The sequence below is a fragment of the Loxodonta africana genome, chromosome 25 (assembly GCF_030014295.1).
Source record: "Loxodonta africana isolate mLoxAfr1 chromosome 25, mLoxAfr1.hap2, whole genome shotgun sequence".
Classification (NCBI taxonomy): domain Eukaryota; kingdom Metazoa; phylum Chordata; class Mammalia; order Proboscidea; family Elephantidae; genus Loxodonta; species Loxodonta africana.
Window position 1 is genome coordinate 52,330,589 of NC_087366.1, and position 24,819 is coordinate 52,355,407.

General features: G+C 51.1%; 1 protein-coding gene across 1 annotated transcript in view; it reads right to left on the minus strand.

The window, feature by feature from the left end:
* The window catches only part of CAPN2 (calpain 2), a 61,152-nt gene that overhangs the window by 9,268 nt on the left and 27,065 nt on the right, over positions 1-24,819 (minus strand). The window contains exons 3-15 of the mRNA XM_064276852.1: positions 20,272-20,390; positions 19,310-19,443; positions 17,105-17,273; positions 15,884-15,967; positions 13,401-13,486; positions 11,990-12,064; positions 11,074-11,234; positions 8,997-9,166; positions 7,032-7,043; positions 6,005-6,216; positions 3,549-3,585; positions 2,312-2,377; positions 1,004-1,061 (exon numbers count right to left, since the gene is read on the minus strand). Coding sequence (XP_064132922.1) covers positions 1,004-1,061; positions 2,312-2,377; positions 3,549-3,585; positions 6,005-6,216; positions 7,032-7,043; positions 8,997-9,166; positions 11,074-11,234; positions 11,990-12,064; positions 13,401-13,486; positions 15,884-15,967; positions 17,105-17,273; positions 19,310-19,443; positions 20,272-20,390 — 1,383 coding nt within the window. The remainder of the gene's footprint in view (positions 1-1,003; positions 1,062-2,311; positions 2,378-3,548; positions 3,586-6,004; positions 6,217-7,031; positions 7,044-8,996; positions 9,167-11,073; positions 11,235-11,989; positions 12,065-13,400; positions 13,487-15,883; positions 15,968-17,104; positions 17,274-19,309; positions 19,444-20,271; positions 20,391-24,819) is intronic.

A 24,819-nucleotide genomic window follows, 5' to 3' on the forward strand; every position in this document is an offset into this window, starting at 1 on the left:
GAGCTTTCTAACACTTGCGGAGCAGGGCCGAGAGGCGGAGGGCCAGAGGTAGGTATGCCTGTGGGCGCAGCTGAGAAGAGGCTGTCTTGATTGAAGGGCTGTATCCTGAGCATTCCAGAACATGAACTGTAGCCTGTTACTTCCCTAATAAGCGCCATAACTATGAGTATGGTCTGTGAGTTCTGTGTGGCCACTGCAATGAAATCACCCTGCAGGGTAAAGAGTGCCGTGGGAGGGACGGCTGGTGTCAGAATTGGTAAAAAGGGAGGAGGTATGTCTGACCTCCACCTCGTAGGAATCAGCCTCGGGCTGATGTTGATGGTGATTCTCTCCCTTTGTGAGTGAGCGGTCTGATGGCAACACACCAATTTTATGGTCCACCTCATTTCTCACGTCTCTACCCAGTTTTACTCATTCTCTGTGGAAGCCCAGCCCTTCCCTTAGTTTATGTGTAAGTATAAAATGATCCATTTCTCTTTCCATTCTGTCTAATCGATGAGATGTCATTGCTACTCCGGAGAGTCCCCACTAACTGCAGCCAGGGGATTTGGGAGTGTTTCTGCTCCCATTATCTGGGCTGACTCAGCTTTTTCTCACCAGTTAGTCATCATCATCGCAGAAGTTTATTGAACACAGGCTTTGTGCTAGGCAATTTCCACATGTTACCTCACGTAAGACTTTCAGCCACTCTAAGAGATGAGCAGTGATGTGTCTATTTTACAGATAAGAAAATGAGAGAGGGAAGTTATATCACTTGGTTTAGATCACAAACTAGTTAGTTGGAGAAACCTGGATTTCATCTCTGATCTCTAGATCTTTATTTTTTTTAAATCACGTCATTCAGGAACTTCCTCCTCCACCCAATTCTTTGGTGACGGTGTGACAATTACGTAAGGAGTGATGGGTTCAGCCACTGCAGCCACCGTGTGGAAGAGGAAGGCTTCCCGTGTTCCCGCCTGACCACAGGGGCAGGAGGAGGGGTCTGCAACCAGGGGATACTTACGCTTTGCTAGAACTCGTCTCAGGATGGTCTGCAACTCAAAGGCAGAAATCTCCGCGTCCTGTGGACATGCAACCAGAGAGGTTACTCACCCCTGTGGGCGCTCGGGGAAGCTCAGGGTGGCAGACGTGTAACGGCCACCTGCCCCATCCAGGCTCTGTGCCAGGTGCAGGAGGTGGGTCTAACAAGCCCCCGATGATGCCAACACGCTGACCACACTCCGAGCAGCACTGCCACAGCCCGTTCACCCGTGTTAATGAACAGTGTGCTCCAGATGGAGTCCATTCAAGGTTTCTTTGCTTCAGAGAACACAAAGAATAAATTGTCCACTCCACCTGTATTTGTGGTCTTATTTGACTTAGTTCTCTCACCCCGTTCCTCCCATCCGGCAAGGCTTCTTCATCCTCTAAAACTCAGAGCTTAGGCTTCCTGTAAAACGGGTAAAAACCAGCTGCCTCCAAGAACCGGCCCAGTCCTGTCTAGAGCCCCCTAAGAGAGGGATCCTGAGAACGGCTCAGGCACCTCTATTCACCTATGGTATTAGTCAAAATGAGCGACAAACTCCACTGTTAGAAACCAAGATTGATTTGTAGTCATCTTTCCCTTTTTGGGGGTGTGTGCGTACGTAATTCACATTAGTGGGGGAAATGTCTCTGTAATGCCCCTTTCCCCTGAGAACCTGTGGGAGGGGAAGGAAGGCAGGTGGGAGCCTGGAGCGGATGGCACCTGCTTCATCAGAGTCTTTGGCTAAACAAAGGGAGGCTTTGATGAGTCCAATGTTGAAAGCTAAGTTCTAAATTCCTCTGTATAACAAAGCGGTTTTTTCTGGAGTTGTTGGGAAAAGGGCTGAACGGCTTTGCAGGGGCTGCAGTGTAAATGGCTGAAGGGTTTTTTTAAGAACAGGGTCGCATAATACTGTCTTAAGTTGTTTGCACTCTTGTGGTGTGAAGTCCTTCTGGCCCACCAAATGCTTACACATGGTGGGCTTGCTTTCGTGGAAATTAAGGATAAGGGGCCACATTTCATGCCTCAGCTAGCACAGACCAGTGAAAATAAACAGCCACAAGGTAAGACTAAGAATTCCACAGAAGGAGGAATGCAGAGCCAGAGCTGACCATGATAATGGACGTTCCGGCCACGTGCGCAGGTCCCGGGAGGACGTGGGCTGGGGTCTAAGCTGAAATCTGAGTTACATTCGCCATTCCCCTTTGCTTTTGTTGAGTTTGTTTAAACTGAAGTCTCCTTGAGGACGACTGTCTTTTCCTTGGCATCAACCAGTGTTTATAAGGTAGAGTTTTCTGGAACACCTACCTCCCCTGCCAGCTGGGCAAACAGCTTTCTGAATCCATCGTCAATGTCGTCTTCGCTGATGTCCAACTGGAAGGTGAAGCACAGAAATGAGAACAATGGCTCAGAGTGAAGAATGAGAGCAAGCTGCCTGCTGACCCTTCCACGGCAGCCCCCCTGTCCCTTCATGGTTCCCTTTTCCATCTCTCCCTTTGTAGCTTCTCTTGGGTTACCCTCTAAGGTTATCGGGTCTGAGATAAGCACAGTGTGATGGATTAGTAATAGAATCTTCTTCTAGTTAAAACACACGAGAGGGAGGGACTTACACTCTAACTTTTCTCACAATGGGTATCTTCTCTGACATGCAACCAGAACTGTTTTACGGTCTACTGTAATGGGGACTCAGGGTCCTGGTGGCGCAGTGGCTAAGCATCCGGCTGCTAACCATAAGGTCAGCAGTTTGAATCTACCAACCACTCCTTGGAAACCCTATGGGGCAGTTCTACTCTGTCTATAGGGTCACTATAGTTTGGAACTGACTCAACGGCAAAAGGTTTGGTTTTGTTTATGATGGGGACTCAGAAGCATAAAGCCTCACTGGAATGTTCTGAAGAATTCTGATGGTGGCTAGAAAGCACAGCCCATGGGACCCTCTGAAATTGTTGAGTCTCTTACTCAATCCACATGACAAACACAGAGCTTCAGCAACTAAAGGGTTGATGTTATCTAGCCCCTCAGGTCTTGGGACAGAGGAGATGGTGTAATTCCTCACTGTGGGGTGCTTTCCTCCCTTGACTTTAGATCCTTTAAGGTTGGGCCTAGTCTGAGGTCCCCGAGTTATATCCATAAAAGCCCTTCAGGATTCTTCACTGAATGACAGCTTTTGGAACTTTAGGGAATCTGTGAGGTCATGTCCTCTAGCTTTGCTTTCATGGATGAGAAACTGGGGCCCAGAAAGGGGAATGACAAGAAGCTCACTCATCCAGCCCTTCACGTAGCACTGATGTTCCATCCTTAACATCCCCTCATGTGCGCAGGGTTAACTGCTCCAGGGGCAAGGACTGGCCCAGACCCCAACACAGTGGCCAGAGCCAGTGCAGGAAGCAGACTCTGATCCCCCAGGCAAAGGGCTGGAGCCCTAGTTTCAAGCTGTGCTCATGAAGCCCTAGGGGCCCCTTTAAGCCCTTGGGATTGTGTTTTGCTCCTCTGATCTCTGGGCTGTCCATGTCAGAGTGGGTAGACTCCAAGGAGCTCCAAGTACCTCTTCCTGGTTGGCTTCAACTTCATCATCGACGGCTCTGCAAACAGAAGAAAATGACATGTTAGTGAGAGGGAGAAAAGGAAGCCTTACAGATAGCCTTGCTGGGGTGGAAGTGCAAAGTTAACATCCAGCAGGGGGCACCAGTAGGGGATTACTTTCCATCCTAAATTTCTATGGTAACACTTCCCCCTAAGTAGCAGAAATTAAGACCGAAAAAAAAAAAAAAAAGATCCAAGGGAGATTTCAGGCAAGTTGGAGACTTTGTTTTTGCTTGCTAGTTTGGGGCACAATCTTCCCATGTAGTGTGGGCTGGTACCCTAGACAACTTTTAGGTTCCATCTGAAACACTCTTTACCATAGTAAACCTTTTATACTGAGAAGCACACCATGCCTGCTTGTTCTGCCTAAGGCTAAAGAAGGAAGGCTGTGTGGACGCCCATGGGGAATTTCAACGGAAGCAAAGGTAGTGGGTAGCTCCCCATGCACTGCCCTGGATCTTAACAGAGGCTACCAAGAGCCCTCTCTGCAGTGCTGGCACCTCACAGAAGAAAGAGTAAGGGACCTCTTGGTGCTGGCAGTTGGAATCTGAAATTAATATCCTAGGACAAGGAAGTAAGACACCTTTGTGGGGGAGCTCGTTCTGAGGAGTGGAAGAGCTGAGAGGATCAGGGCTTCCCTGGGAGAGTGGCTTCTGGTTTGCAGGGAGGGACAGTGCTGAGTTGCCACAGGACAGCAGGGACAGTGGGCTGAACGCACCAGGCTTCCTCCAAAGGATCCTGCTATAAGCCGAGAGGGAAGGCCCCTCCCTCTAGACAAGCTTTACAAACAGCCATCAGTGCAGGAAAGCTGCTGCCAGGCACGGTGACATTATTGGTTTGCAGCTGCCCAGTATTGTTTCCTATCCTTAACAGCACCTCCGCTTCCTCAAGGGAAATCATGTCTATATCATGTTTTGTCTTGGAACAAGGCTACTTCCTTGCTTCTACCTCCCATTGCCCTCTTGCCTCTCTAGAAGCCAGCAGGCTGGATGGCTGACCTGAGCCTGGCCCATCAGACACACTGTACTTGTTCTTGGGATCTGAGCAAGTGGTACAAGGTCAGAGACGACATGGTGTTAGCTGCTGTTGAGTCGGACCCTGACTCATGGCGACCCCATGCATAATGGAATGGAAGACTGCCCCGTCCTGGGCCATCCCCATGATCAGCTGTAGATTGGACTATTGTGATCCATAGAGTTTTCACTGGCTGATTTTTGAAAGTTGGTTGCCAGGACTTTCTTCCTAGACTGTCTTAGTCTGGAAGCTCCATTGAAGCCTGTTCAGCATCACAGCAACATGCAAGCCTCCACTGAGAGACGTATGGTCACTTCAACTGAGATGCACTGGCCAAGAATTGAACCTGGGTCTCCTGCGTGGAAGGTGAGAATCCTACCACTGAACCACCACTGCCCCCACAGGGGACGCAACAGCTGCCATACTCCCTACTTCCCATGCCCAGACCCTTCTGCACTTCCTTGGTTTCTGCCCTTCCCCATCTTGTCCCCCCTCAGTTCTGGAGTCCCCAACAGCCTTTCAATGAATTTTCTTTTGCTGAATTTGCCCAAGGTTGATTCTGTCTCTTGTAGTCAAGTACCCAGCTGAATATCCACGGCTGAGGCAGCAGCCAAAGGGGCAAAAGCCATTGTGAACTGAGGCCATCAGCAATGGCACAGAAGCTGTGCTGATGGTACAGGGAACTGTGACACCAGCCAGAAAGGATTCCCAAGCAGCTTGGGTCCAACAAGGAAGGAAGGGACCTGGAGCCCTAGTGACTAAAACAGGAAGAGGTTCTGGAGGCAGAGACCGGTGAGATTGTCACTTACACCCTTGGTGGTTCTCTGAGGTCAGTGGCCTGGGAAAGCAGGGATTATACCAGCACTGGCCAGCTTTCTACAAATGGTGGGACCAGGTTCATAGCTAGTCTAATACCAAAACCAAGAGAACCAAACCCGTTGCCATTGAGTTGATTCTGACTCATAGTGACCCTACAGGACGGAGCAGAACTGCCCTATGGGGTTTCCAAGGAGCAGCTGGTGGATTTGAACTGCCAACCTTTTGGTTAGCAGCCGAGCTCTTAACTACTGCGCCACCAGGGCTCCACAGCTAGTCTAATAGAAGTCATCAAAATGAAAATACAGTAACAGCTTGAAAATTCAAAGATACAACTGTGAGACCAGACTCTACAATTCACTCTACAACGGGCCAACCACCCTTTTCCGATAAAGAATATTCTTGAGTGTTTTTTTTCTTTACTTCCCTGAGTTTAATGCTAAAAATCCTTCAATACCAAATTCCCCACTCACCTTTTGAAGCAAGCAGGGAAGATAGATAAAGAACGGAAAGTCAGAGAAGTAACAGGGGATAGACCAGAGGAAGGAACCGGGAGGGGTGGGCGGAGGAGAGGGAAAAACCACCTACTGGTAGTCAGCTTTCTTTTCAGAAAAGACCCGGATGCAGAAGTCCCCGTCTTTGTGGGGCTCAAACGTGGAGGGCACCAGGATATACTCCCCCGGAGGCAGCCTGAAGCGGTTGAGCACCTCCCGGAGGTTGATGAAGGTGTCGGACCGCTCCCGCGCTCTGTGTGTCAGGAAGAAGTTCTTGCTGAGGTGGATGCTGGTCTGGCCGGTTAACTGGTGAAAGGACAGACAGACAAGAGACAGCAGAGTGAGAAAGGATCCAAACCAGTATCACCTTCACTCGCTGAGATCAGAGGACTACAGTGACAAAGTCTGGATCATAGCTAGTCTAACACCAAAACCAAGCAAACCAAACCTGTTGCCACTGAACTGATTCCGACTCACAGGGACCCTACAGGACAGAGTAAAACTGCCCCATAGGGTTTCCAAGGAGCAGGGGGTAGATTCAAACTGTCAACCTTTTGGTTTGCAGCCGAGCTCCTAACTACCATGCCACCAGGGCCCCGTGGTGGACATACTAACTCTTACATAGTTTATCCAACCCCGCCGTAATCTGGTGAAGTGGGATGGTTGCCCAGCTTCACTGAAAAAGGGACTAAAGACCAGAGAGATCATGTAACTTGTCCAAGGACACACAGCCTACAAATGGGAGAGCTGGGAATTAAGTGGGTCTAGGTCTCCTTCCTGGGCTCCCACAACGTCTTACAACTCACAGTCTGCAGGATTCATCGCTTCCCTTTCTGCTCATTTTAAGAGCCACTCAGGACTCTGGGGAGACTCTCACAGTCCTCAGACCATGGGTTGTCTACCTGGAACCCCACACCATGTATGGGCTCTGCCGGCTGCTGAACTCAGACCAGCCGGACCTGAGCAACCTCACCAGGGTCCCAGAGGAGCAGCACTCCCTCTTCACAGCCACCAGCCCTGCCCAGGCTTCCCGATACTTCCTGAGCTCCGGCAGCCTGAGCCTCTCATCTGCTGGTGAACCCAAGCCCCCAGGGACAGGGGCTAAGGTGTGTCAGACGTACCTCCTCCGGAACCTGCCAAGATAAAGGAGAACAACACCTGACTCAGACTCGGGGGAAGCTGCATAAAAAATGCCATCACTTAAATGGTCTCTTTTGCTATCCCCTTTTCTCTGTAGCTTTAGCAATTATTAACCAAATCAACATAGTAATTATTTTTCAAGGGACTCAAAGCATTTCCACGTTAAAAAAAAAAATCTTATGACCTGGTAATACTGTGGACAGCCCTTCCTTACTATCGTTCTCAATTTATAGAGCGTAAAACCGAAGCACGAGAAGGAAGTGACTCGTCTAAGGTCAGCCAGCAGCTGTAGCGGAGCCCCCACGCCGCCCCCACCCAGGGGAAGCCACTCAGTCTGAGGACTCAGTGCGGCCACGCAGAGGCACTGGGGGTGGGGTGGGGAGGAGCCATCAGGTGAGGCGGTTCTAGGCCTCTGTCTGCATATCTGACCTGTACTTCTGTCAGTAAGTCACTTCCCCTCTTATCTCCAAAGTTGGGCCCAATGTCACAGATCCTTCCCAGCTTGGAAAGCCTGTGACTGGGTTTCCAAGCCAGGTGCCGGGAGTGGGCCTGTGTCTCACAATTCAGTCTGTGTTTTCCCTGGAGCTATTGTGTCCCAGGTCTGAAGTCCTCTGCATCTGTATCAGGGACTGAGCGGTTTGGAATTACGTGCATTTTTAGCACTGATGGTGCTTGCCCAACTCTTGCCCAACCCCCTCCTCAGGCAGGTGAACAGGTTATCACTCTTGCCAGCGATGGTGTGTGGAGAGCCTCTCCCCAGGCACACATGGGTAGTGGCTCTTGGGTGGGTAGGAGCCCTGATTTGTGGTCTCTGCCAATTTCCGTGGTGTAAATACTCCCACCGCGGCGGTTCACAGGTTGCCAGCGTGACCTCACTGTGCGCGGGGCTGGGAAGAGAAGTGCACTCGGCTCTCAGGAGCCACCCATCAAACCAACACACACCCCACTTCAGCAGCTCCAGGTCTTCCTTGCTCCCCTCTTCCCCCACTGCTAACCCAAGGCTGTGAGAAGCTCTACAATGTTCTGCAGAGGGGAGTGGGGAGGGTACTGGGCCCAGCACGGAGGTTAATTCTCTCTGCCCAGCCCTCAGCCTGAGGGGCCAATAACTTGGCTCCCCTCTGACTGCGGGGATGGGGCTTGCTTCTCTTCACTGGTACAGAAGGAGAGAAGGACCTGCGGGCAGAGAGTGTCTGTGTGGGGCACAGGGACCTTGTCAGTGGAGCCCTGGCAGGAGCATAACCACTGACTGTCCCCCGAGCTCGCCACCTTCCAGGCCAAGGACTCTGCTGGCTGGGACACGAGGGACCCACTGGCTCTGTTCCTGTCCTTGCAACAGTTCCCGCCATGGTCCAGGACACTCTATACTCAGCCTAAGTCTCCTTGTTCTTTGGAGATTGATGGGTAAACCGGAAGGCCAGGGCTGGGGAGGTATGAAAGCTCATGGAGGCCATTCTAAAGAATGTAACTCCCAACGTCTGTTGGTGGAGGCTTGCATGTTGCTATGATGCTGAACAGGTATGAGCGAAGCTTCCAGACTAAGATGGACTAGGAAGAAAGGCCTGGTGATCTAGTTCCAAAAATAAGCCAATGAAAACCCTATGGATCAATGGTCTGATCCACTGCCAAACATGGAGATGGCCCAGGACTGGGCAGCATTCTGTCCCAGTGTGTGTGGGGTTGCCAGGAGTCGGGGGCCAACTGAACAGCAGCTAACAACAACTCCCAGGAAGCTGGCTATAGGGGCCCAGCCAAGGGCTTGGAACCCCCGGATGACACAGACCGGCTTCAGCGACCTCCCTGCATGAGGTTCTCCTAAAAACTGGCAGGCCATGGCTTTGCTTTCCCTTAGCCACACTCCCTGTCTCCTGGTTCTGCCTCTGGCTGGCCTTTCACTCGGGCTGAGAAGAGCAAAGGCAGACGGGGAGGTGACAGCGCCATCTGCCCACCTCATAGATGCCAAAGCCGATGGTGTGCATGTCCTCCCCCATTTTCCTCTGCCGCCGCCGGTGCTTCTGGATCAGGCCCACCAGGAAGGTGCAGCCACTCTCCCCGTCCTCCTGGTCCTCGTCCTCCTCCTCCAGCTTGATCACGTACTGAGGGTTCATCCAGAAAGTATCTGCAGCCAGGGAGGGGCCCAGGTCAGCCACCCAGGGCAGAGGAGCCCAGCCCTCGGTGGGAAGAGGTGGCCATTAGTCACTGAGTGGGGCAGGTGGAGCTCTGAGGGGGTCCCCGGTCCCCGAGGCTGGAGTCTGCTGGAAGACGATGAAGATGAGGGGAGACAGTGGGCCCAGTCAAGGTGGGGACTGGTTGGCCGCCCCGTCTGGGTGGGAAGGGGCCGTGATGGGCCAATGGAAAAAGATGGCCTGCGCTGTCTGAGACTCATGGGGACCTAACACAGACAGCCCCCTTCAGCCTCTCTCTTGCTTTCAGGCTGACTGGTCTTAGGGGCTGTTTGTGTCACCCTGGAAAGCAGTGTGGTTAGAGTGTGGAGGGCAGATATCCTTCACCTCAGCTGTGGCTCCCCCTGGTGGACCTTCCCCTCACGGGGCTCTTGCGGGAAGGTCTGATATTAGCCAGGCTGACCTGGCCTGAGGAGGCCTGGGGTCATCTCCTCCCCTTCACACTAGCCCCTCAGTGAACCCAGAGGCCAGGAACATCCTGGGTCTGTTTTGCCTCTTGTTCTGGGTCCTTGTTTTCTTGGGCCTATCCCTTGCCCACCCTTATGGTGTCTCTGCCCTCCCCACTTCCAAAACTTGTTAACAGAAGGAGATGAGATTCATTCATGCTTAAGGGTAATTATGCTGATGGCCTTCCCTCACCTAATGGGATAAAACTCTAATTGAGGAATTATCTGTTGCAGGGGTTGGCAAACTACAGCCTGTGGATCGTTGTCTGCTTTTGTAAATAAAGTTCTATTGGAACACAGCCACAGAAATTGGTTTACGGATCATCTATGGCTGCTTTCAGGCTACGACAGGAGAGCTGAGTAGCTGTGGTAGAGACTGAACAGCTTGCAAAGCTGAAAATATTTACCATCTGGCCCTTTATAAAGATTTTGCCAACCTCTGACTTAGTGGGCAGAGGAGGAGGTACATTCGTTGGGGGAGATGGGGTAGAGGGCCTTCTCAGCATCTCTGAAACCACCACTTGGTGGCTGCATACTTGAGGTGAAGGGGTACCAGACCTAGAGGCACCAGTCAGCTGGTCCCAGTTTGGCTACTTGCTTTGTGGACCTGGTCAGCCACTTAGAGCCTCAGTCTCTTCCTCTGTAGCAGAGAATCAGTATATGATCATGACCTGCCCATCACAGTACTTAAAGAGTGGACTCTACAGTCAGAGTGCCTGGGTTCAAACCCCAGCTTACTACGCGTGAGGCCTTGGGCAAGTCACTTAGCCTCTCCAAGCCTCAGTTCCCTCATCTTTAAAGATGGAGATGATAAGAAAGTGCCTACCTCAGAAATTTGCCGTGGAGAGGAAATGGAATATACATAAGGCCCTGAGGGTAGCTCCTACAATCCAAAGTGTGCTCCGTAATTGGCAGCTACAGTTCTGAGGGAGAAAGGGTAGGGGGGCGCTAACCCGCCAAGGCAGAAGAGACAAGGGATCAGCAAAGGACAGCGAGAGAACTCCCCACCCTCGCCTGAACAGGGACTCTGTCGACAATGTGCAGGTGGGTGTGGCGGGCGAGGTTCCCTGCCGGCTAGGTCCCCTGGCTTAGGGTGGATGAAGTAGCTCATGGGCAGAAACACTGCCTCAGAGGCACAGGGAACTCTAGCGCCTGGAAAGGACATTCCAGAAAGAGCAAGTCTCGGGTTCTGCCTGGGTAGGGAGGCAAGTGAATGCAGAAGGTAATGGAGCGAGAAAACAGAGGTGGTGGTGAGACCGAGTCTCAGGAAGAAGGAAACAGAGAGGGCCATAGTGAGGAGGAGCTGCCTCCTCTGGGAGCCAGGCTGGGGTGCAGTGCCTCAGAGTAGGGTGAGGGTGCCTCAGCCTCTGGGGACCCTGTGTGGCAACAGGCCTCACTCGGGTAGTTCCTGCAGCCTCCCGCGGTGGAGCCCCGCCTCCAGTTCCCGTCCATCTTGGTGAGTTTCCACTTCTTGTAGGAATCGCTGGTGAGAGTGTCGGGCGTCAGGTTGCAGATCTCCAGGCGGGAGTAGTGCCTCAGGAAGTCGCCGAGGGACATCCTGGTAAAAGCAGAGACAAGGGCGTCCCCAGCTCACAAAAGGATACATTGGCAAGCCTTGAGCTTCTACCAAAGGCCAGGCAGGGCAGCCAGGAGGCAGTCCCTTGGGGCCAACGGACACCAGCTCCAGAATCAGGAGACGCAGATTCCAGTCCTGGCTCTGCCACTTCCTAGCTGGGTGACTCTGAACAAATTACTTAGACCTCTTTGAAGCTCAAAGCTCTCATCTGCATACACAAGGTGACACGTGGCGACTCGTTTGGCAAAGTACAGGTCCCATCCAGATGGAGATGGTCCTCACGGTCACAGAGACACACAGACACACAGACGTGCAGGTACATCACTGTTCACTCAGGGGCTGGTTTCTTAAGAGGCGGGGATGAATCACCAGGGACAGGTTGGGAGAGAGACCCCAACTTGCCCCTTGTTTTCTCTTGTAATCTGCACATGCATCCAGAAGTTCCTCTTAGCATTCTTAATGAAGCCGCTCAGCTTTGAAAACCGATTCCTCAGAGGGACACACTGAAGACAATTACATAGAAGAATTTTTTTGTTCAGGGTCCAGCGTACAGTGATTCACTGAAAGGAATTCAAAGCATACGCGCACGTGCGCGCACACACACACACACACCAGGATTCCATGCCCCTCTGCCCTCAACATGATAACCTTACTCGGGTTCACGTTGCTTTTTGAGCAATTTTCTAGTAAAAAACACAGGCAGACGCATCTTTCCCAGAAGCCTCTACCAATCTTACCAGAATTCTCCGTCTTCATGCCGTTGGGTCAGGCTTTCCCTCACCTCTGGGTCTACAGTGTTCCAGTTTGGGCAGCTGGAAAGCAAAGTAATGTGGGAAGCATGAGAAAGGGGTGTGGGGTGACAGCTTCTCCCTGAGGCCCCTCAGAGCTGAGAACGAGGACACCCCTCTCACCTCTGAGGGCCCAGACCCAGCAAGGGGGCAGGGAGCACACGTGGCTAAGGGCCTCAGGGGAGGAAGGTGAGAGGACGATTTATCCTGGAGGGTGGCGGCAAGGAAGAGTCTAGAAAATGAACACAGCCCTTCAGGGAGAGAGAGATGGGCCTGGCAGCTCTTTTAGCGACAACTGAAAGTCTGGTGAGAAGCAGGTCAGCAGAGCTCCCTGAAGCCCGGCAGGGTGTCTCTGCGCTAGCAGAGGTTGCCGGGGAGCGGGTCAGGGAAGAACCGTAGGTGCTGGGCTGTGGAGGAGGAGGGGAAGGGGAGCAGGAGGTACGCCATGATGAGAGAAGCTCTAATGAGATGCTGTTGTTGGGTGCTGCTGAGTTGATTTCAACTCATATGGATCCTATAGCCCTATAGGACGGGGTAGAGCTGCCCCATAGGGTTCCCAAGGCTGTAAATCTTTACGGAAGCAGACTGTCACAGCTTTCTCCCACGGAGCAGCTGGTGGGTTTGAACTGCTGACTCTTAACCCTGTACCACCAGGGCTCCTTTCAAATGGGACAGTACCCAAATAGTGGAAGGTGTAACAGGCCTTCTAGTTAATTCCAGGAAGCAACAGAAGAACTTCTCTCTGGTCTTTGGCCCAAAAGTTCATTCCTTGGAACAGAACAAGTACTTGGGGGTCGGGTGGGGGGTTGGGGGAGGGCTTTGATAAAGGCCCCAGAGAAGTGTGAATCTGAGCTAGAGAAGGGATTAACCATGAGAGAGTGAAAGGAATGAGCACCCCAGGAGCCCTGGGCCTTGTGAAAAGGCCCCCTGACTGATGGAAGTCGTGCCCTGGTTAATCAGTTACTGCCAAGGCGACGCTGATTCATGGTGACCCCGTGTATATCAGAGTAGAACGGTGCTCCATAGGGTTTTCAATGGCTGATTTATAGATCACCAGGCCTTTCTTCCAAGGTGCCTCTAGGTGGGCTCAAACCAGCGACCCTTTGGCTAGCAGCCAAGTGCATTAAATGTTTGTGCCACCCAGGGACTCCAAGAGCAGTGGTTAAGAGATCTTTATTAGAAGGTGCCACCTGCCCTATGCATCCCACTAACGTGGCCTGTGAACCTGGGCCCTTATTCCTCAGCACATCACACTGGTCTTCCCTCTCTTCACCTGCCAGAACCTCTCAGGCAGAACACACCCCTGCTGCTTTCTCTCAGCACCTCCTCCATGGCCCCCCAACTTGCTGAAACTACTCACTTGTCATTCCACTTCCCGGTCCACTCCACTTCCCCCCAGGGATTTCGTATGCGGATCAGTTTCTGCAGACTTCCGTTGCTTTCAACCTAAAGGATTAGAGGGAAGAGAGCTGAGCTAGGCCTGGAGGGACAACAGTTCAAAGCCCCCTTCAGCATGTCCTGGGGGTTTGACTTCCAGGCCACTCACCGCAGCCCAGCTTTGGAAAGTCGATTTAGAGCAGCCAGGGTGTGGCTTGTGGCTTTTTCACCTTTGTCCTGAGTCTGAGGCACAAACATGCTTGTTCTAGACTTGGCTTTAGCCCTTGACATCTGGGCACCTTACTTTAACTGAATATGGTAGGACATACTATGTCATAGGAGTTCAGGGACGCCGAAAGATGGAAACAACCTTCATGCCTATCACTAGACGATGGATAAACAATGTGGTATGTCCACACGATGGAATACTACTCAGCCATAGAGAGAAATGAAGTTCTGAGATATGCTAGAATATGAACCTTGGAAACACGATGCTGAGTGAAATCAGTCAGTCACAAAAGGGCAAGTGTCCTATGATCCCAATTATATGAAATATCTAGAATAGATAAGTGTGTAAGAAACCAAAGTTGATTAGTGGTCAGCGGGGTGGGAGGGAGGGAGGGAGGGAGGAGCCATTGCTTTGGGGCACTGAGCTTCTGTTAACGGTGGTGGAAAAACACGGCACTGGAAGTGGTGATGGCCACTCAGCATGACGAACGTAATTACTGTCACTGAATTGTGAGTGTGAAAAATGGTGAATTGTCAAATGTCTTGTATGTATTTCTATCACAACGAAACAATTAACAACAACAAAAAGCCCTGGTGGCAAGAAGTAAACGCCGTGCACGAATGTTGACCGAACTTTGGGTTGGGGTGTGCTAGATACGACGTTTTAGCGCAATTGAGAAAATTTAAACGATGTTATTGAATTAATGTTCATTTTCTTGGGTATATGGAATAAATTTTTTTTTAATTAAAAATAGATATTTTACTTTTATTTCAAGAAGCTTTTCTTATCCAAGTTAAAAAAAAAAAAATCAGGCCCTTTGCCGATGAGTCAATTCCAACTCATAGTGACCCCTATAGGACAGAGTAGAACTGCCCCATAGAGTTTCCAAGGAGTGCCTGGTGGATTTAAACTGCCGACCTTTTGGTTAGCAGCCATAGCACTTAACCATTATGCCACCAGAACCTAAAAATTCCTAACCCGAAATTAATCCTGCCTGCTGCTTTGCTGGCTTGTTTTTTTCACCCAAAGCCGCTAATCGACTTTTCTTTTCTGTTGGAGGAGCCCAAGGCCAAACCAGGGCCATGGATTCCAACTCACAGCAACCCCACAGGACAGAGCAGAACTGCCTCATAGGGTTTCCAAGGCTGTAATCTTTAGGAAGCGGAGGACTCCCACATCTTCTTCCTCCCTGCAGAGGGTTCGAAGAGCAGTCAAGAGCTAAACCACCGCCTCTGGTGATTTGATGGAAAAGACTCTAGGCTTCTTTGATTTACATTTCAAAAGGTCTCATGGCTGCTGGTGTGTGGAGGGCCAGATTTTTTAGCTGTCAGGCCAGAGTCCACCTAGTAATCTGGTATCAATTGATCTCAGTAAAAGGGTTCAGTCAGTCATGTTCCGATTTGCCAATGGTTGATCTCATAAGCCTCGTTGTAACCACAGGGTCGCTATGAGTCAGAATTGACTCGATGGCAATAGGTTTTGGTTTCTGGTTGTAACTAGCCTACTTCCAGCCATTTGCTTTTTTTAGAATCAGAAGATAAGGTGGAAGTAAAAAAAAATCTAACATTAAAAAAAAGAAGAAGTGGACATGTGGAAGACCCGGTGTCTACTCTTGGGTCCTGTACTCAGCAGTGAATGTGGGCTGCTTAACGATTATAATATTTAAGAGTAGTAGCCGCAGCACCAAGAGTCTTCAGGCTCTGTGCAGGCCCTTTACATATATTAACGTGGTTTAATTGCCACCACAACCTCACAAGGAATATATTATTGTTATTTCCATTTTAAGGATGAGAAACTAAGGGACAGAGCGTTCAAGTAACTTGCTGAGGCCCCACAGCTGGAAAGAGGCAGAGGACTCTTTGAACCTGGGTTTAGAGGCAACTGTTTTTGTGAGAGCAAACGTGAAAGCACCTTAAGGAGTATGAAACACTAGACAGATGCAAAGCATTGTTATTTTTACCAGCTAGCCCAGAAGATCTTTTTAAGTGTAAAAACAAGTACAGTAAAAGGCCCCAAGTGGAACTCTGCGGCCACCAGAGGGCAGCACGTCGCCCTTGGCCAGCCCTGCTCCGGAAGAGACACCCTATTCCTGTTTGAACACCAGGAACGCCAGGCCTATTTGGAAACAGCACCGGGGTAATGCGCGGGCCCCACCCTGGGCAATCACAGGCCAGCATGTGCTCTCAGCCGTCGTGTTAGAGAGAGAAAGACGCCTGAACACCCCCTCCGGGCGTTACCTCCTCGGCTCCGGTGACGGAGTACGCGTGGCCCTTTACCAGCTTCTGGAACGTGATGGCCTCTGAGTCTGCAGCGCTGGTGATCTGCAAACGGGAGCAATCAGCCCCGGCCACCACCACCTCCCTCCTTCACACCTGCCCCACCACAGACACCCCACGCTAGGTGTGACCCCCGGGATCCACTAGGGGGGCCCTGGCTGGGGGGAGCACCCCGCTGCTGCTGCTTTCAGGCGCTGAAACGCCTTTAACAACCTGAGGAAACCCTAAATGCGGCCCTTTGGGGGAGCTGCACTGGGCCCACCACCATGAATTGTGAAAGGTGCACTCACACCTGGAGCTGAGGCCTGGGGCCCTGGGCACAGGAAGACACCCACAGGGGCCAGTTCTGCCTGCTCTGGGTCGGCTACCCTAGCGGCATGGCGCAGACCAGACAGTTCTTTGTTTAGGGCCTGAGCTCAGAATTTGTTTCTGTTGTACTAGAAGCACCTCAAAAGCACCCCTTTCTCCCGTCTGTTCCGAAGAAGGCTGTCACTTCTCTCTTGGTATACGGGAAGAAGGGCTGAGAGTACAAAGGGCCTTTTGCCTTGCCATGGTCTCCGAGAAAACTCTGAGAATCTCTGCCTACAGTCTGACAGATTTCAGCCCCCAAAGCCAGAATTTCTAATCTCTGTCCCTGCGGGGGATCAGTTCCTGGACAGGACAGGGCGCTGGACATGGCTTTTGCCTCCAGGCTCCTTGGGGTCAGAACATAGTGCCCACCTCCCCTGCCCTGGTGAGGGCTGCCAGCACAGCTATTAGGAGGAAATGGTTTCTTTCTGCACCTTCTGGAGTCTTTCCACGGGCCCATTAATCCTGGAACAGAGTGAGGGAAGGCTGTGGGGCTCAGGCATAGGCCCTGCAGATGGCAGAGGGCATGTCCCGGCCAGTCCTTTCTTCAGGACTAGCAGAGGGCAGAGGGCTTTCAGGGAACCTGTGTTCTGGGGTGGTCACTCGGAGGAGGCTGAGAATGGCGAAATGGGCAGGGGAGGAAAGGGCTGGAGGCACTATCACCCCAGACCACCTGGCTATTGCTTCGCCCCCTTCGGTGCTGTGCCACGAGCAGTACGGTGGGCCGGGGGTGGGCTAGTGTAAATAGGGGCGGCTTGTTTCCTCAGCTTCTGGCGCCTCGCCACAGCTAGAGCAGACTGGGGGTGAGGTGACGGGGCGCAGGTCTGGACTTACATCGATGGAGCAGCCGAGAAGAGAGCCCTTCTCCAGAGCCTTCTGGATGATCTTAAACAGGTTGGGAGGGGCCTTCCTCAGCTCATACCACTCGGCGATGCCTCCTGTGAAGTCCTCAAAGCCCTCGGTGGTGGAGCCCCCCGAGAGCGCTTCGTAACACCCGTTGATCCTACAAGAGGGGAGAGATGCTGCTGCTGGCGGTGCTGACACCACTGCCTCTCAACGGGTCCCCTCCTGACGACGCGCTTGTCTGTATGACACTGCGGGGACCCTCTGCTCAGATCCTCCTGGGCTTAGTGTCCAACTCAGAGTGCCCGTGAAGGGCAGTGACCCTCTCTCTGGCACTTGGAGAAGTTTAAAAAAAAAAAATCTCAGAGTCTTAGACTTGGAAGGATCTCGGCGATCATCTGGTTCAACCTCCCAAGTGTGCCTGTTGATTCCTTCCACATCCTAACAGGAAAGGGGAGGTCGGCTAATTGACTGTGTGGCCTTAACAGCTAAAAATAAGACAGCAGTCCAATAACAAAGGCAGTTTCCCGCGGAAGTGGGCACCGTGTGAGCATGGGCATATTGCTCCCGACCACCGAGGAGGGGTCCTGTGGCTTCTCTAACTCCACGACTTGAGCCATCCCTCAGGTCCCAGGCTCTCACAGCTGGGCATGTGACTCCTGACCCGTTTCCTGGCACAGAGCTGTGAGAACAGCAATGCTCCCTATGCTTCAGAGTCAATCACTTTGATGGAGGGACCCAGGCAGCACGGTCAGGCTAGGCCATCCTGGAGAGGGCTGATGTGGGGCTTCCCTGCCTGGGCAGCTCTGAGCACTGGACAAGCTTGACCCTGGGCAACCTGGGTGGAGACAGCTGGGAAGAGTATGGGGGAGCCATTTCTATCAAAACCCCAAACCAGGTCCCTTGCCATCAAATTGATTCTGACTCATAGGAGCCCTAAAGGAGAGAGTGGAACTGCCCCATAGGTTTCTAAGGGGCGGCTGATGGATTTGAACTGCTGACCTTTGGTAAATTGCTGAGCTCTTGTCCACTGTGCCACCAGGGCTGTGCTCATTTCTATCAGCCAAAAAACCCCCACTAAACTCGCTGCCGTCAAGTTGATATTGACTTATGGTGACCCCATGTGTTAAAGAGAAGACCGACAGGGTTCTCTTGGATGTAATCTTTACAGAGGCAGGTCACCAGGCCTTCCTTCCATGGTGCCACTGGGTAGTTTCAAATTGCCAACCTTTTGATCAATAGTCGAGTACAAACTGTTTACACCACCCAGGGGCCTATATTCTGGTCAAGTTTCCATAATCTTCATTCTTTCGCAATGGGTAGTTTTGCCCACTGGCAAAGGCTCCTTGCTGTCTTTAGTTGAAAAAAACTGTAATATGACCTGCCAAGGAAGCAGAGTTCCTTCTCAAGGACAGCACAGCCACTACCTTAATGTGTTCCTGTGCATTGGGTTAAAAATGGCGATGGCTCTTGTCATGGATTGAATTGTGTCCCCACAAAATATGCGTCCACTAGGCCACGATTCCCAGTGTTGTGTGGTTGTCCTCCATTTTGTGCTTTTCCTATGTGTTATAAATCATAATCTCTGCCTGTGGTTAAAGACGATTAGGGTGGGATGTAACATCCTTGCTCAGGTCACATCCCTGATCCAATGTAATGGGAGTTTCCCTGGGGTGTGGCCTGCACCACCTTTTGACTTATAAGAGATAAAAAGAAAAGGGAGCAAGCAGAGAGTTGGGGACCTCATACCACCAAGAAAGTAGTGCCAGTAGCAGAGCGTGCCCTTTGGACTTGGGGTTCCTGCATGGAGAAGCTCCTACTCCAGGGGAAGACTGATGAGAAGGACCTTCCCCTAGAGCCGACAGGGAGAGAAAGCCTTCCCCTGGAGCTGAGGCCCTCAATTTGGACTTCTAGCCTACCAGACTGTGAGAAAATAAATTTATCTTTGTTAAAGCCATCTACTTGTGGTATTTCTGTTATAGCCACACTAGATGACAGCTGTCATTCATCAGTGTGTGTGATATGGGCCAGGCACCTTGAACACTTTCTCTTACGTTTAGAGCCCAATTTTGGCTGAAGTAGTCCTTCTGTAGGGTAGGGCTTCTATTCACAGCAGTCCTTGAATGTCTCCTGTTGTTTCAGGGTCCAGGGCTGAGTTGAGGGTGGGCGGCCCCAAGCAGGGGCATAGACACTTACTTGGCGTAGGCCTTCTCCAGCAGGGCGCTCCAGAACTCGCTCCCCTCTGCCGAGTGAACGAAGAGCAGCTCCCCGTCCTTGGTGGGCAGCCTGTCGTCAATGACCACCTCCACCCACTCGCCATACTGCCAGAACTGGGAACAAGGGAAGCAGGGAGTTGGTGGCGGAGCTGGGAGAGGAGCCCCTGGCAGCACTGGGACCCTGAGCCTCGGCAGCATGGGGCTCCCTCCTGTAGCAGCCCCCTTGGGGCAGCTTCCATGAGCCCCATCCTGGTGGCGATGCTCCCTCTAACTCTCCTATTGCAGCCATGTCCTCACCAAGAAACTGAGGACACACAGCTCGTCATTCCCTCCTAACCCACACCCACTTCTCTAGCGTCCTCTTGTTAGCTGCCTCTGAGTCGGCTCTGACTCATGGTGACCTGACGTGTAACAGAATGAAATGCCCAGTCCTGTACCATCTTCGTAGGCTGCAATGCTTAAGCCCATTGGTGACTCCATCTGTGAATCCACCTCAGTGAGGGCTTCCCTCGTTTCTGCTAGCCTTCTAGCATTTTACCCCTTCCTTATGATTAAAAAAAAAAAAAAATTTTCTTTTTTTTTTATGATTTTAAACTATTATTTCTTATTTCACCAGGATCAAGGCAGGAGAGTGAGGTGTACATTAACATTCTGTCTCAAGACCTCAAATAACAGACCCGTTTTGAAAGTTGGGAATTACTTTCTGGGTACCCTGCTCTACCTCCTACTTGCAATGACCAGAGAGGCTCCCCACCGCCATCCTTGCAGGGTCCCATGTCGGAAGCAGTCAGGGAGCTTCCTGCTCTCTCCCAGAGACCTCTGTAATCTAGATTGGTCCTGGGAGTCTGTGGACAGTGGGGACCAAGGAACTCAGCCAAACCAGGGCACCTGCTCCTACGGCCAGGACCTGTGGGAACAAGCTTGAGCTGGCTGCTAAGTTACCTGGAAGTGGAAGATGCCTGCGTAGTTTTCTTGGAAGCTCTGGTCTAGGGGTACAACTCGAGCTAGGACTTCTTCATTCAAGGTGAGGGAGGCAATGGCTGCTAGCAGCCAGCAGTCACCTGTGAATACAGCACAAGGAAGTCTCATCAGAGGGGCCTGGAGGCCGGGGAGGTTGGCAATCCTGTCCCATCTCTGGGAGCTTGGAGCCTGAGACAACAGTGAATAGACAGGGATGATGCAGACAGTTCTCATCTTAGGGTTAAGTAGGAGGGTTTGGGTGACATTTTGAAGGGAACACTAATGAAGAAACGTTTTTGTTGTGGTTGGGAGTCCCTGGCTGCCAAATGAAAGGTTAGAGATTTGAGTCCATCTGGAGGTGCTTCAGAAGAAAGGCCTGGCAATCTACTTCAAAAAACTGCTCATGGAAAACCCTACAGGGCACAGTTTATTCTGACACACACAGGGTTGCCATGAGTTGGTGTTAACTTGAAGGCAACCAGTTTGTGGTTGGGTGGGGCTGGGAGAATTCATTCCCTAAAAGAACAGGAACTCTGTGATGGCAGGACTGTGTCCTCAGAGCCCAGCACAGTGCTTGACACAGAACACGGGCTCATCAGTGCGGCTTCTGGGGAGAGAGGGCTTAAAGTTAAGTTTTGAGTAAGAGGGAGAAAATGTACTGAGAGGGGAAGTAGTTGAACATTCTACAACAGAGAATAAGGTCCCAGGGAAAACTGAAACAAGAGATGCCAAATCACAGTACAATTGTAGGATATACCATGGAGATGGAAGACCCATGAGTCAGAAGAGAGCGTAACGCTGAGCACCTGTGGGGTTCCTGTGAGGAGGGGTGAGGGCCTGTGAGCAGAAGGCACTTCCGGGCATGGGCACCATGGAGGGGGGGCAACCAAGTGGCTCCCTGGTTCGGCAGCTGGTCCCCTCTGGGCCTCACGCCCTTCTCTGGAATGTGGATGGTGTGTGAGGTGGACAGAGAGCACCCATATGGGCCCGTGGTAGGTACTCAGCAAATGATGAGTACCATGATCCGTGGCTACAGGTGAGATGATGCCAGCACAAGATGGCTGGGGAAGGGTCATGTTAACCATGAAACAGCAACAGAGGCTCAGTCCAAGGGGGAGGGGGAAGATGATGGGGACGTTTACTCCATTCTGTGGGAATGTCGCACTTGCCTACAATTTCCCGTCACAATAATAGGAAACAATAAGCCACGGGTCGGTTTAATGTTCACTGTTTGATTTGTTTTTGCAAATTGGCAGGTCTCTTAAAAATGTCAAAATTATTAACGTTATTTTATGTAACTAGAAGTGTTATTAGAAATTCAGAGAACTCAGAATTGATTGGGTACTTAGCATCCTGATTGTTCAGGAACTGAACTGTCCCGTTCACACTCAGAAACGATTGTACATAGCTCTTGGGAGGCCCATACATGCTAATGACAAACTGGTGGTAAGTTTATCTTTCAGAACCACGAGGAGGGAAGCCAGGAGCCCTGGTGGCTCAGCGGCTAACTGGAAGGTCAGCGGTTTGCACCCGCCAGCTGCTAGGCGGGAGAAAGATGTGGCAGTCAGCTTCCAAAACGCTTACTGCCTTGGAAACCCTATTAGGCAATTCTATGATGTTCTATACAGTCCCTGTGATGGGAATCGACTCGATGGCAATGGGTTTGCGTTTTAAGAGGGAAACCTGTAGTAGCCCCTCCTTATGAATTAGTCGGTTACCAAAGGAAATTAAACCAAATCCTTTTTCTCTTAAATCGGGGTACTGTGGATTCACTTGTCATTTCCCACTCAGCAGCCATTCGCTCTCCTCCTGGTGGCACCGATGTCCCTGAGAAGCCACCATCCTGCTTTCTCAATCTATGATCTTTCTGAGGGGCTGGCCATGCCCCAAGTCCGGACGTGGCCCGAGCCAGTCTGTGCCTCACCACCCTTTGAAGCCAGTGACTGAGTGGCTCAAGAAATGTGCTTGGGATCCCGCCGAGCCAAGGAGGTGCAGTGAGACTTTTACTGGGGCTCCTGGGAGAGCGGACAGGTGCCCTCTTCTCTACCTTGAGTCTGTAGAAACGTGTGGTCTGTTGCTGTGGAAGCTGTCTTGCTTCTGTGACAGGGAGCCAACTCAGAGAAAGAGGCTGAGAGGTGGGTGGAGAGGCCAGGTCCCAGTGACATTGCTAGGGTTCCTGAATCAAGCCGTGCCTGAAGCCAGACCTACTTTGGACTTTCAGTTACATGAACTGATAATGTTCCTATTTTCTTACGCTTAACCTGAGGTATGAGTTCCTGCTACTTTACTATTAGGAGACCTTGGGGAATAACCATCATTTATCAAGCCTTAAAAACAAACAAACAAACAAAGTTTTTTTTCTTTTTTTTCCTGGGTGCCAAGCACTGTTTTAAGAGCTTCAGGTTCATTATCTTGTTTATTCTTCACAGCAGCTCTCTGAGGGCCAAGGCAGTACTGTTAAAATCTCCATGTTAAAGTCGTGTATAACAAGGCTTAGAGAGGTTAATGTACACCGCCAACAGTTAAACGGCTACACGTGAACGTTTAAAAAGCAGGGCATTCGTATCTGTCAGAAGGCAGTGGTGGTTCAGTGGTGGGATTCTCACCTCCCATGAGGGAGACCCGGGTTCGATTCCCGGCCAAGGTACCTCATGGACAGTTACAACCTGTCAGTGGAGGCTTGCATGTTGCTGTGACGCTGAGCAGGTTTCAGCAGAGCTTCTAGACTAAGATGAACTAGGAAGAAAGGCCTGGAGGTCTACTTCTGGAAATCAGCCAGTGAAAACCCTATGGATCCCAACAGGCTGACATGCAACTGATCATGAAGATGGCGCAGGACTGGGCAGCATTTCATTCCGTTGTGCATGGACCCACGATGGGGTCGCCACGAGTTGGGGGCCGATTTGACGGCAGCTGACAACATCCCTTAGAGATCTCAGCGACATGCTTTTTGTGTCAACTAGGACTCAGTCCCTGGAGAAGGACATCATGCTTGGCAGAGTACAGGGTCAGCAGAAATGAGGAAGACCCTCAACGAGGTGGATTGACACAGTGGCTGCAACCATGAGCTCAAGCATAACGACGACTGTAAGGATGGTGCAGGACCCGGTGGTGTTTGTTCTGTTGTGCATAGGGTCGCTATGAACTGACTCGACATCACCTAACAACAACAAGAACAAGGACTTTATATGAGTCACACTGGACACTCTTTGTGACATGTTGAAAACAAGGAGCTTTGGGAGAAATTTAAGGACCCCAGAAGAGCCCGACTGCCAGGCTGTCAATAAAACAGACGACCTTCAGGTGTTTTCTGAGCACCCATCACTTTCACTCGGCCTCAGGGGACCATCCATCCTTGTTCCCGGGTCATGACATCCTCCTTTTCAGTCTATTCCTCTGCCTCTGCCATCACGTCTTCTCCTGACTTTAGTCCTTCTTTGAGGTTCTGGGTGTGCCTATGGTCCATATTTTTCTTGAGCTTATTTGAAATTTTCTAGGAATCTTGAAAAATGCTTTGATTTGACCTTGTCAACACATGGAGGCAGCAAAGCCTTATGGATAAAATGGGCCCAAATGCAGGTATTTCAGCCACGTAAGTCCGGGAGCCAGTTACACCCACACTTCCTGTCTCCCGTCAAATCCTGGACCATCCTCATGACAGCTGGCTCTGTCTGAGTCCAGGGGTGGCCACCTTAACACCCTCTGTTCTGGGTGCCGGTGACCACTTTTACACTGTGTGTGTACAGGTGGAAACCCTGGTGGCGTAGTGGTTAAGAGCTATGGCTGCTAACCAAAAGGTTAGCAGTTAGAATCCACCAGGCGCTCCTTGGAAACCCTATGGGGCAGTTCTACTCTGTCCTTTAGGGTTGCTATGAGTCGGAATCCACTCGACGGCCAAAGGTCTGGGGTATTTTTTGTTTTTTTTTACATGCATGTGTCTGCAGGACCGGATGGGTCAATGGCTTTCGTAGTCTCAGAGGTCACAACTGACCGCACGGCTATTCATGGGACAGTGACTGTGACAGAATGCACGAAGCTTTGGCTTCAGGTACTGGTGCTATTTATTTTGTGGGCCACACGTCTAAGCCAGTGCTGACCGTGCACTGAGCTCAGATTACCACTTACCACCAGACCTGGGTGCTACTGCCGCGTCCCAGAAATCAGTGGTCATGCTGTCAGGCTTCCAGGTTGTTCCTCCACCTTGCAGACACATTTCTCCTGCAGACCCGGCGAGAGCAAGGCCTCATCTCCACCTGCCCTTTGCAGAGGATTGCCTTTTTAAAAAAATCCCTTGCCAATTTGTTTCCTTGGGAAGGATCCCTAGCCTAGATGTTCCCTAGATGAGCCTGTGGTTCTAAGAGACAGGGTTACTTGCATTTGGGAAGGAACGTAGCAGGAATCAGAACCCGGGCCTCTCAACCTCTAGTCCTGGGCTCTTTCTACCAACGAGAATAAAAAAAACTCGTAAGTAGCTAACATTTATATAATACTTTGCAGTTTGAAAGGAATATTTTACATGTCTTATTTGAT